The sequence below is a fragment of the Ambystoma mexicanum genome, chromosome 8, assembly GCF_040938575.1.
Source record: "Ambystoma mexicanum isolate Mex_15411 chromosome 8, UKY_AmexF1_1, whole genome shotgun sequence".
Lineage (NCBI taxonomy): Eukaryota > Metazoa > Chordata > Amphibia > Caudata > Ambystomatidae > Ambystoma > Ambystoma mexicanum.
In genome coordinates, this window is record NC_090929.1 from 775,424,393 (window position 1) to 775,438,005 (window position 13,613).

At 48.8% G+C, this 13,613-nt stretch overlaps 1 protein-coding gene across 1 annotated transcript in view; it reads right to left on the minus strand.

Moving 5' to 3' along the window:
• Window positions 1–13,613, minus strand: part of MYPN (myopalladin) — a 1,604,598-nt gene that overhangs the window by 396,805 nt on the left and 1,194,180 nt on the right. The window contains exon 13 of the mRNA XM_069610599.1: window positions 7,084–7,305. Coding sequence (XP_069466700.1) covers window positions 7,084–7,305 — 222 coding nt within the window. The remainder of the gene's footprint in view (window positions 1–7,083; window positions 7,306–13,613) is intronic.

A 13,613-nucleotide genomic window follows, 5' to 3' on the forward strand; every position in this document is an offset into this window, starting at 1 on the left:
TGGAGATTCTGAATCTGGGAACCCCATGTAATGGGCCACCTGGATCAGGACATTGGCTACTGACTACTTATCCAGGTATTTGCCCCTTAGGTCCTTACTTAGTGAGGATAAGGAGCCCTCTGTAGAGCTGGCCGAAGAAGATTCTGAGGTTGATGATGAGGAAAGGGAGACATGCCTGTGCTTGCCCCAACTCCTAATCCCTCCCTCTTTGATGGGTTTTTTAAAGATTTCAAGCAATCGCTCCTCTGATACGTATTCATGACTTCTCCTTTTGGTGTGATCTTACTGGAGAGATGAAAGAGGAGGGAGATCTAGTTTCCAGGTGGTGCTTCTTTACTGTGTGTTCCTTATAATCATGAAACAAAGGGATCGCTGAGCAATAACCTGCCACCAGGTAGAGTACTAACACCATTGCTGCCCTCTCCCTGTGGATAAATAAAGAAGACCTGCCGGGCTGGCGTTGCAATGCGTGTGGGTTGCATAGAGACCACCGTCGGCGCCAGCTCAGGACACCAAACCCGCTTTGCTTACCAACCTCACACAGGACCTTAACTATGCTAGGGCGGGATCGCTCCAGGCTCCTGAAGCTCCACCAAAGCTCTACGATTTCTGTGACACAGGGGCCTCTTCACAGCAGTGGGCCTGCCTGCTCAATTCGCACCCAGTGCGCAGCATGGGCAAGTGGAGCTCCAACAGGAGCTCCAGCAGTCTGACGGCTCAACCTGATGGCTCTCTGTCAGCGGATGCCTAGGCCAAGGGGCCTCTGTTTTTCACAGAAGGTGCCTGACCCGGAGTCCCCAGGAACGTAGCCCCTCCTATCTAAGTCAGGAAAGAATCATGGCGGAAAGCCCCTACCCGGGGTCCCTGCCAAAGGCAGGAACATTTTCAACGCAAGGATGTCAGGTGAAGGGGATTAATATGCCCCGAAGGGACTAGGCGGGGCCTGGACAGAAAGAATAAAAAGTGAAAAGGTGTTCCTGAGGGGAGGTAAGTTTAGTTCACAAATAAGTACTGGGAAGTGGAAGAGGAACATGGAGTGAATGTTATTAGTGCAATTAATCTGGCGGTTGTTATATCCGCCTTGTGTCCCGCTACGCGGTGACACAAGGGGCTCAATAAAAGCCCCTCCCCCGCACTGCAGAGGCAGTTCTGGGGCAGGCTGAATACACAATGGTGTCCGTGTGTTTTGTTCTCCAGCGCGAGCTGCGCAGCGAGGCCTACCCACGCGAGCCTGCATCACTCTCATCCCCGCCGACGCTTCGGACGGGATTAGAGACTTAACACTGGCGACGAGGGACACGAACACGACGGCACGCGTGCCGCCGCCTAAACAGCTGATCAAGGCCTCATTCATTGGCCACATTTTTGGAAACACGGTGGGGGGGCACACAAACCCCCACACACCCAAAAAAAAAATTGTTTTTTTCTTCCATTTTTTTTTCTTGAACATCATTCTTCCCACATCACCAGCCTGCTGACAACGCCAGACTGACCACACCACGCCACGCAGCCGTGCGTAGGCTACAGGTAGCTGGAAGGGGAAGACGCACTAAATCACGCCAAGCACGGGGAATCACGCAGAGAAAGCCGAGGACTCCCACAGGGGATTGCCAGGTGGGACAGCAACCCCCACATGTGGCCAAGTGACTCTCCAACATGGTGACATGCACGTCCACCCCCAGGCCCGGCACGCCATCCCGAATGGCCGCAAAACTGTCGATGTCCACGGCACAAACTCGCCCACAAGGTGGCTCTTCAGTGTCTATCTATCCTTTTGACCCATACACCGACCCATCATCAGTTGGCCCAAGATGGCAATTGTGGCTACAAAAGTTTGAGATGGCCATGGAATGTAAAGACATTACCACCGCAAGGAAGATGAAGTCGCACCTACTGCTAAATGTGGGGAATGAAATATTATGCATCATCCACTCGCTCACCATCGACGGAAGCCTTGATGTCTACCAGCAGACGAAGGATGCCCTAACGGCCCATTTTCTCCCCCAACTCAACCCAGATTACGAGACATTCATATTCTGCACAACAATCCAGTCGGAAGAGGAGACACTAGATGCCTACCACACCCGACTCCGAAAGTTGGCCATATCGTGTCAATTCACAGATATTGAGAAAGAAATCCGTTGGCAACTTATAAATGGCATCCAGTCAGAAAAACTGAGAAGGATGGTACTGAGCGAGAAGGGCATTTCCTTGACTCGAATCCTTGAACTGAGCTGCCAGAGGGAACTGGCACACGCCAGGGCAGCACATATGGGCACGACCCTTCAGAAGCTACAGCCGGACCTCACATCGGCCACTGTGGCACAGATCACCAATCGCCAACCCACGAGGGATGAAATTGGCGGAAACTACACACACCCCAGATGGCAGCCCCGAGTACCAGGGCCCACGGAATGTGGGTGGTGTGGAGGGCCTTGTCACGGAAGACGCAACTGCCCAGCTAAAGGAACAACATGCGGTACATGTGGCAGGAAAGACCATTATTCCAAGGTATGCAGGTCATCAGGCACACAACAACAGACATCACAAGCACCCCAGGAGTGGGGGTAAGAAGAAAAAACAGGCCAACGCCAGACGGATCGAGACCACAAACTCTTCCACTTTGGAGGAAGGAGATGACGCAGCACAGCTCCAACAAGACTCCACGAAGGAGCAATGGAAGAAAGGGAGGAAGGTTTACTTGGTGTCCACCCTCAACCATGGAGACACCACGCCAAAGAGAAAATTGAGAAGACGAAGATGCCAGGTAGCGATCCAGGGGCAGAAAATTCTGATGACCATAGACACCGGAGCTTCCGTAAATGTAATGCCGCTAACCGCGTTCAAGACACTAATGCCCTCACCATCCGTGAAGGCAACAGACACGCTACTATTTGCATACGGGTGTAAGACCCCCCTGCCCACAGTGGGTAGGTTCTGAACCACCATCAGCCACGGCGAAAGATCACTGCAATCAAAGATCTACGTGGTGAATGCGGGCATCGAATGCCTCCTGAGTGGAGACGCAGCAGAAGACTTAGGGGTGGTAAGCTTCATCTGTGAAGTGAATGATTCGCAAGAAGTCGAGAAGGTGTTAGAAAAATACCCTAACCTACTCAAGGGCATAGGGTGCCTGAAAGGAAAATCGATCAAATTACACATCGATGAGTCAGTACAACTAAGAGCTGTACGACACAGAAGGATGCCGTTCCACATCCGCAACCAAGTCGAAAAGGAACTAAGGGCACTGGAGAAAGCAGGCATCATCGAGGAAGTCATGGGACCCACACCATGGGTCTCTCCCATGGTTGTCACAAAAAAGCCAAAACAACCTGGGAAGGTCAGAATATGCATAGACATGCGCCTACCCAATGAAGCCATCAAGCGGGAGCACCATATCACCCCGACCCTGGATGAGATAGTGGCAGACCTCACCGGGTCCAAGATATTCTCTAGGGTCGACCTGAATGCCGGTTATCACCAGCTGAAGCTGCACCGGGATTCCCGGTACATAACGACATTTTCAACCCACATCGGCCTACGCAGGTACAAGCGCCTGAGCTTTGGGATCTCTTCAGCCGCCGAGGTCTTCCAGCAGACAATACAGGAGGTGATCCGAGACATACCGGGAGTTTTAAATGTCAGTGATGACATTCTGATCCATGCCAGCAACAAAGAAGAACACATGAGAAGGCTGCACATGCTACTCAACAGGGTGTAAAGCACAGGCCTGACAATACACAAAGAAAAATGTGAATTCCTGAAGGATGAGATCTCATTTTTTGAGTGCACGTTCAATAGCACAGGCATCTCAGCGGACCCCCAGAAAGTGGATGACATTCAAGCTGCCACACCTCCTACCACACCAACGGAGGTGCGCAGTTTCTTAGGCATGGCCACCTACTGTGGGAGGTTTTTCACGAACCTAGCCACGCTCTCGGAACGTCTGCGAGAACTAACGAAGGCCAACACGAAGTGGGAGTGGGGACCCACCTGCCAAGAGGCGTTTGAACACATCAAAGTGTCACTGTCGGCGGACACCACTATGGCCTATTACGACCCAGCACTCCCCACTGAACTGTACGTGGACGTCAGCCCTGTGGGCCTAGGGGCCATTCTCATACAGGTGACGAACACGGGAGAGCAAAAGCCGGTCGCGTATGCCTCCAGGGCATTAACGCCAACCGAACAGCGGTATTCCCACATCGAGAAGGAGGCGATAGCCGTACTATGGGGATTCCGCCTCTTCCACCTATATCTGTACGGTCGGAAATTCAAAACATACACAGATCATAAACCGCTGCTCCCCATCTTCACAGGAACATCATCTCACCCCCCGGCCCGAATTGCTAAGTGGATGTTGCACTACCAGCAATATGACTTCGAGCTGGCATATCAGCCAGGCAGCGGCAACCTGGCTGACTTCCTCTCAAGACATCTGAGAGCGGCAACACCAAAGGAGATCCATGTAGCAGAAGAGACAGAGGAGCATATCTGCCAGGTGGTACACGCCATGATGCCTCGAGCGGTCAGCCTGGAGGACATAAGAGAGGCCACGCAAAGAGACCCATGCTGCGATCGGATAAAGGACACGATCATCTCAGGGGAATGGAGGTCATTCCTGCGAAACATACACAACAAAACAACAGAAGCTAAAGAATTCCTCACAGGAATCTTCGCAGTCCGACAGGACCTCTCCATCACGGAAGAAGGACTGATCCTAAGAGGTACATGCATCATAATTCCCCTGAGCCTACAGGACAAGATCGTAGCCTTGGCACACGAGGGCCGCCAGGGGGTAGTACGGACCAAAGCCTGCATTAGGCACCGGGTGTGGTTCCCCCAGATCGATGGCAAAGTTGAAAGGCTGGTCAGCACATGCCTCCCATGCCAAATAACCGGGCCTCCGCCGAATCCAGAGCCCATTCAGGCGGCTGTGCGAGGATCCACTAGATGGGATGCCATAAGCATAGACTTTTGTAAAATAAGGGAAGGTACACACCTACTGGTGGCAATTGACGACCACTCCAGGTACCCGGAGGTCGAGATTGTCAACTCTACGGCAGCGGAAGCCGTCATACCAGCGATTGAGAAAATGTTTGCGACGCATGGGATACCAAGAAGAATCAAGAGCGACAATGGTCCACCATTCACGGGGGAAGAGTTAAAGAAATACCTTAAGGAACTCAACATACGATACCACCACATCATGTCGAGATGGCCGCAGGCGAATGGCGATGTAGAATGCTTCATAAGGACAATTAACAAGGTACTGCGCCTGTCACGCATCAATGCCAGCCCATGGCAAGTGGACTTGTACCGATTCCTGTGAAACTACAGGGTCACACGCCACAGCACGACAGGGATACCGCCAGCGGACCTAATGAATGGCACACAACTCAATTCCTCCATACCACATCACCCGAGCAGGAGCCCAGACATTTTCGACCATGAGCGCACCTAATCAAGGAGGACACGGGCAAACGCCCACATGAGCAACAAAAGGCATGCAAAGCTGTCCAATCACCGAGTTGGTGATCAAGTGGTCATGGTGAAGAGCCTTTCCAAATCCAAACTAGACACTCGCTATGATGCAGCCCCGTGGACAATCAGCAGACAGCAAGGCACCATGACAATGGCAAAAAGGGGGCAAAGATGAGAAATGCCTCGTGGTTCAAGGCAGTGCCCAGGAACTTGTGGACCGACGGCGAGTGCCCCCCAGAAGAAGAAGACAATCAGTCGAGTGCGGACCCGTCGATGGTCGAGGAACTGACAAGCACACCAGACGGAGAAGGAAGGAACAAAGAAGCTGAGGAACCATGGGATGAGCCAGGACCGGGTGAGCAGGACTATGAAGGTGAGCAACCCGAGGTGACCCAGGGGGCCATACCCAGTGGTGGAAGGTATGGGTTAAGAACCGCCACCCGGCCTCCAACCAGACTCAGAGACTATGAGTGGTAAAGAATCCCTATGAGAGACTTGATGCGAAAGGGTTAGCCCGTTGGCTGAGGAATGCATATTTGTTTGTTGTTCAGTAATACTACGCGGTGACGCAAGGCGCTCAATAAAAGCCCCTCCCCCTCGCCGCAGAGGCAGTTCCGGGGCAGGCTGACTACACAATGGTGTCCATGTGTTTTGTCCTCCAGCGCGAGCTGCGCATCGAGGCCCACCCACGCGGGCCTGCATCACTCTAATCCCCGCCGACGCTTTGGACGGGATTAGAGACTTAACAGCGGTAACAGTATTCTTTTTGATTTGCCACATGAATAGTTTTAGTTTTGCCACCGTTGATTACTGTGCTAATGCTGTAACGCAACGGTACTCCTAGGAATGCTGGTGGCGTCAACATTCATTACCTCTGGTAGTGTTTCTGCTCAGAATGCCTGCAATGCTATATCGAGGCTCTTCGAGTCATCATTCTCCCAAACACTGTCCACAGAGAGTCCCACTACATTGGCCTCTCCCAACCATTCATTCTCAATCTTATACTATATAGAATAAAACAGCTAGTCTCATCTTTGATTTGAAAATCCACTAGTATGCCTCTTAGGCTCTGTCCATCTTCATTGGATCCTTGATTCCCACAGATCACGTGGAAAAACCATTGCATTAGAGGGTGCTACATAACCGAGTTCTGACTTTTCTGTGTAAACACATCAATGTTCACTGTTTCCCCCACATTAGGTGCTTCGCTGGTTTCAATTCCAAATGTGCATTAGAAATTAACGGGAGGCCGACAAGTTGCATTTAAAGCCCCATTTCCTGGAGCTTTAGCTTCTACTAGAAGAGATATACGATTGCTTCAAATGGGCACCTATGTTTTTTTCCCCTTTCAATGTTACTTTGTCCCTTTGTTTGCTTAAACCCACTCTATGCAGCAGATCATACTGACTCTATCTGCTTCTAACCACCGTGCTCTGGGATGACCTGTCCTTCACAGGTGGATACTACAAGAAACCAATTCCTGAATAAGTAAAAAAAAGACTTTCACAATCATAATTACTTTATTATCTGAAATCGAAACTAAAAATATAATAAGAAATCAATAAGTAAACAGCAATCATTTGTATTTGTGTGGCTTACCTTCGGTATGGGTATTCCCACGACTTTGCAGGTGAATGTAACGGATGTTCCTTCTACCACCCGGAAGTGTTTGAGTCTCTTGTCAATGACTGGTGCAATGCACTTTCCACTCGGTATTTCATCATGCTGAACATCTTCATCTGATTCATCCACGGGGGTGCGCTGAAGTCGAAACTCTATTTCGTTCAATAGTCTCTGTTCAAAGCTGGAAATTTTATATTCCTAAAGAGGAATGATGAATGACATTTTCAAAGCGAAAATATCAAAAACTGAAATATCATATGTGCACTTGCACATATTAGCCCTGGGGCATGCATTTGAAGCAGAGTGATATATGGGAATAAAGGTGATATATAGGAATATATAGGAATAAAGCAAACATGTTACAGATTCGTCATGCTACATAACCATGAAGTAATCTCTAGCCAAATAAGGCAACATGCGGACCATAGCAAATGCTGTGTACCTAGCCATTTCTTCATTCTTGTTCCTCATAAAAGTCTATTGGGTTAGTCAAAATCAAAGGCTGGGGAATGGGCAACCCTACTATCTCTTTATATTTGACATAGAGTTTCAGCCACTCTCTTTGCCTTGAAAAAATGTGGCATGACAGTTCACTCAGAATGACTGTCCTCAAATAGTGTATCTATTTCCATAAGGTGAAAGGGACTCTGGAGGTATTTGACAGCCGGAAATGCCCTGCTAACCCAAGGCAAGGGGACCAAGTGCAGCAGAAATCTGGGTTGCTAATAGCCCCTTAACTATCTTAATGGCCATACTATGCACATCCGGGGAGAAGCGTGGCGGTGGCTGACCCTGTGGCGAGAGGAAGGACAGGTAAGTGAATGGTAAGCAAGCAACTGCATGGTGCGAGGATTAAGGTTTATTCTCCATCTTGAATGGGCACATTCCATGCCATTACCCTCGTTAATTTGAATACCTTGTGTAGATTTTTCTCAAGTATTATGTCCTATAGTCTACATAGTACAGGTCGAGGATCCTGTTACACTTAAGGCGTGGCCAATTCAGGCTCTCCTATTGAAGTCTTAAACTTGGGAGTAGCTGTTAATATACCACCCATGGTGCTTACAAGAGAGATCACAGCTTTCTACCTGTTAGGTGCTGACACTATAACGGCTACTAAATCTGTACCTGAAACAGTTCATACTAAAACTTCTAATATGGGAGTGACAGAGTCTCTTCAACAAGCCTCCTTGCCCGTGGGCAATAATTCATTATTGCACATCTGGTACGATTTACAGCCTGAAGTGAATGGCACTGCCGTCACTACTACTATGGAGAAAGCAGCCAATGGTATACTAAATTCAACTAATACCAATCTATCAGGTTCTCCTAACTTGGAAGTGCTGGTTGACGACTCTTTTAGTTCATGTGCATCATTATGTTTGACACCTGTAAGCTCTGTAACATTTTGCAATAATCAATTACTCATCATCATGAAATCCATGCTGCCATCATGTGCTGATATACAGCAATAACAAAAACAGTCTTATGCTCTTTTAAATCGCATTGAAGAATCAGTTGCTATGACTAATTCCCACTCGTCACTAATTCAAGTCAGTAGATGATGATAAGTCATTGCATATTGATATGCCATCAGATGGGAGAGACGACGTAGGAGTTGCGGAGCAGTATAAAAAATGGCCTATTAAGCATTTCTCCAACTGATGATATAATGACAAGTGTGCAAATATCACTTACACCTACTCACAACACGAATATGGTGTCACTTTGCGCTGAAGCTTGAAATTTGGTCATGCATACATTTTGTAAAACAGTAGACCCTGGAGCTTATTATGTCCATTATTACCAGCTTCTGGTAAATGGGGTATGCATTTGAATATTGTGATGTAAAGTCTTTGACAACTCATGTTCTTCCCTCTAAAGATATTACAGTGGTATGTGATACTAACGGGAGATTGGTCTATACCATCACAGTAACGGGTAATAAGAAGGTAACAAACCTTCTGCCACCTGTGTTTGGCTGCCGTCTGTGTTGCAACCGATGAGAAAGATGAATTCCTAACTTAGACTCACAGGGCATCAGCTTGCACTCCTGGAATACTAGAGGCCATTCTCATTATACATTAACTATGCAAGATGTTGATCCATTCACCTGTTATGACATCATAGCACTTCAGGAAACTTGCCTGGTGTCTGAGGTAGCCCTGGACGGATACAGTATTAGTATGCACATGGCACAAAAATGTAAAACAGCCGACCAAAGGGAGGGCTGATTCTAGATGCTAAGTCCAATTACAAAACGAATCACAATATCATATGTGGTGTCATTTATGTAAAAGAAATATAATTTCCAAAGTTACAAATCATAAATATTTATGATCCTCCTATTGGATACAAGACAAGTTCAATTGTGTCCCACATCACCTGTCACACAACAGAATGCATAGCGTGGGGATTACAACAGGGCCAATCCAGCTTTTATATTATAATTATTCATTATGTCTTTCTTAATAGTTTATTTGGAAGAAAAAGTCCATAAACCAATATTAATTATTTCTATGAGCAGCAGTTGGTGGACCTGGGGAATAAATGGCTAAATTATTTGTCTGATCAAAAATTAATTATGGTGATCAAAGTTTAATTTTCTTTTTTTCCCTTTATTTATTGTTATTATGCTTAATTAAACCTTATAACAGTCAACAAGACAACATATCATGAATAACATTACATTAAAAATATTTTTCTATCGGCCACCAGGGGGCGCACGGATGGTGTCCTTCTCCGTGTGAACTCCATCCCCGTAGGTCTGCGAGGTGACCTGGCCCCCACCCCGCAACCCACCCACGGTGAAAACAGCAGAGAATCGTGCATCGGAATACACCTGCACCATCCTGGAGAAAAAACGATCAAAATCGGACCTGTGAAGCCCAAGTAAACTTCGAGTGAAGTTCTTCACCAGAGACGGCACGAAATCGAAAGCAAACTGGCCAGACCAGCGAGTGGGCCCAGCGGGAGAGCGACGCGCACCCCGTGAGGCGCTGACCAGCAAGCCTCCCCTCGGCCCTCAGAGTTACCCCCTGAGGTGCCCCCGAACAACCCACGGCATGGACCCCCCAGTCACGCCCCTGGCCCACAGATCATCGGAAAATAAGGAAGGCCCCGCCGAGAGGTAAGCTGCGCCTTCCACTTTACACAGCCCACACTGTTCGGAGCGACCGCGGTACATCCGAACACCGCGGCCTACGTGCAGGGCCCCGGCCCTCAAAGGGACTAACTGGGAGGTGTGCTCTAGGGCTACCATAACTTCTCTGAACACCTACAACGCACGTTACCACATGCAAAATGGAGAAGCATGGGGCGAGGTGAATCCCAACAACGTGCAGTCTTCTACTGGCCCCCCCTCCTTATGGACACATAGTCTTCCGGCCCGCAGATCATCTGCTCATCCTAATGCATAGGGCAAGGATCCTTCGGACTGAGGGTAGGACCCCCGAAACAGGGGTGTGTGCCTCCTCGGATCCCTGGTATTGATTGGAATTGAGACCAAGGAGACACCTTCCAACCTTGCCCCTACGCCAGGGACCCTGCATATTTCGAAGGTTATCTGCTGGAGCGTGTCGCCAACTTGTCCCTCCTGCAGGGTGAGCACATCACCGCTAACAGACGACTAAGAACCGTGTGGGGTCGCAGCGCAGTCTGAGGGGCAAGCCCTCACGTCCTACCCTCACCTGTCCGAACCCGAGACTTGGAGGTGAGGCACCCAAGTATATGCAGACCAAAATAAAACTGGCTAGTTACGCTTACACTCCCTCCACCCACACACTGATCACCCCCAAGATGGCGACGGAACCCGTGGCACACGGAGAGACAGCAGCCACGAAAAGTGACATAGCGGCCCTCCTGACGGAGATAAAGAATATGGGGGCAACATAGGCGGCAAGATTGACAAAATCATCCAACGCATAGATAAGATTGAGGACAGGTTGGAGGGGTAGAAAACAATCAAGCCTCCATAGATACTTTGGAAACACAACTCGAAAACAGGACCACGGATCTCGAACAGCGGGAAGAGGAATACAGACTTAAGATGGATGATCTGGAAAATCGGGAAAGGCGGAACAATTTATGCTTTTTTGGGATCCCAGAACAGGATGGGGAGACGGAGGAGAGCCTGAAAGCAACACTTCATGATATCATCAAAATCTTGGCGGCAGATGATGAGATTGATGAACCAAGAACAGAACGGATCCACAGAGCGGGTGGCCCACCTGGAGGCCCGAGAATGGTCCTCGCCCGCTTCCACAGATACCAGGACAAAGCAAAGATTCTCGAGAAGGCAAGGCGTGGAGGCGTGATCACTCTCAACGGTGCCCAGGTCACCATATTTCAAGACCTATCTGCCATGACATTGGCGCTGAGAAGAATGTGTGGCCCCCTGACAAAATGGTTGAAAGAGCGGGATACCTGATATCGTTGGGGATATCCCTTCTCGCTCTCTTTTGAACATGATGGCACGAGAATTAGACTACAGTCGGAGAGGGAAATAAAGGCCTGCAGTTCTGATCTTGTCGATCCCCGTGAACGAAGAGGAGGATGAAAACACTCCAAGAAACGAAGGGCGAGATTGGAAACTCCGGGGACCTAAGAGGCAGAGAGTCAAAGGGTCGAGAAAGTTTTGGAGAGGTAACAACACCCCAGAGGGGGACAAGTGAGCTAGATCAGCAGCAGCTACCTTGACACTATGAGTATGTTTGAGATAAGGGCCGCTTTCGGCCCAACACTAAAGTTATTTTTGATGGTTGTAAATTGAGGTGAGAGAGGGGCTGGGAGGGGGGCTCAGATTTATGTGGTGTTTATTGTTAATTAAAGGACTGCGCAACGATGGTCCCTATTGGTGGTTCGCTGCTAGTTCAGTGAATCTAACTGGACCTGCTCGGACGCCGACGTATGGGGGGGGGTGTGGGAGGGAGAGGGAGGGATCTGCAAGACAAGGGGGAGGGTACAACTATTACAGAACTTTTACTCGCTGCTGGGATGGGAAAGACACTAAGATTGGTTGAGGGTACGGAACACAAGATATGGTGAACCATTGTTGTGAATATCGCATTGTCATATATTGATGGCCACTTCTGATGCGAGCATACAAGGCCCCTTGAAAGTCGGGACGATTAATGTCAAAGGCCTTAACTCACCTACCAAGAAGTCATTAGTCCTGTGAGAATTCCGAAGGGCTAACATTGATATCCTACTCTTACAAGAAACAAAGTATATGAAGGGGGAGGAGAGGTCTATTCTGGGGAAACGTTTCGGCATGGAGTTTTGGGGCTCGGGAGCATTGCGAAGAGGGGGAGTGGGAATCCTTATCAGAAAGGCACTTAATTTCCTTGTCTCCAAAACCTGGTCAAATGCGGAAGGGCGAGCTTTGATAATTGTGGGGACTATTGGGAGGGTGGATGTAACGATTGTCACAATCTACTCTCCCAATGTAGGACAGCTCCGATTCCTCTCTAAAACTGTCCCCAAAATAATGTTGGAAGCCACCGGCCATATTATGCTAGGCGGAGACTTCAACCTATGGGCAGATCACGACTTAGACCAGAAAGCGTGACGCCCAGACGTCGATGTTTCTGTGAGAGGAGAATGCAGTGATTTTGCAAACATGATGCAGGTCTATGCGCTAGTAGACGCATGGAGGATGATGCATCCTGACGAAAGAGGGTATACATTTTATTCACCTCCACACAGTACTTTCACCTGAATAGATTACATATACCTTTCACGAGAACTGAACAACACCACCTCACACTCAGGGATTACCCTGATAACGTGGTCCGACTACGACATGGTCACAGTCGATATACAGTGGGAACATCTACCAGTTAAGGGCGGGAAGTGGAGATGTAATGAGGCCCTATGGAGAGACCCCATCTTCAAAGAGGAACTCGAAACAGAGATCAAAAAATACTTTAAAGCCAACAATACCGGGGAGGTCTCTAAACAGAGTGTGTGGGAGGCGGCCAAGGCAACCTGGAGAGGGATCCTCATACGGGAGGGGGCTCGGAAGAAAAGGGAAAGAACCCTTATTGAGAATAAGCTCCGGAGTGAAATATGTAATCTTGATAGAGAATCTAGGGTGGGGGACACCACAGACCCTGATAAGATCCAAGAGGCCAGGAAAAAACAGGAATAACTCCGCCACCCAGAACATGGTCAGATAGCATGTAGGCTACACCTACTGAAGCAGACATTTTATGAAAAGGGAGATAAGGCTGATGCGCTGCTAGCGGCTAGACTCAGGATGCAACGGGCAGAACGTAGGGTGAAAGAGATTACAGACCCAACCCCTGACCATGCACAACCTACACCCCCATCCCAGAATTGTTCGCAAATTTCTATGAGTCCCTATACACTTCAGAAGTAGACCCACACTCACAAGGAATAGACAACTACTTCGCTAGCATTGCTCTTCCGAAAGTTGCAAGTGCTGACTCGGCCCATCTTGAATCCCCCATAACTGAAGACTAATTACACGAGGCAATCAAACG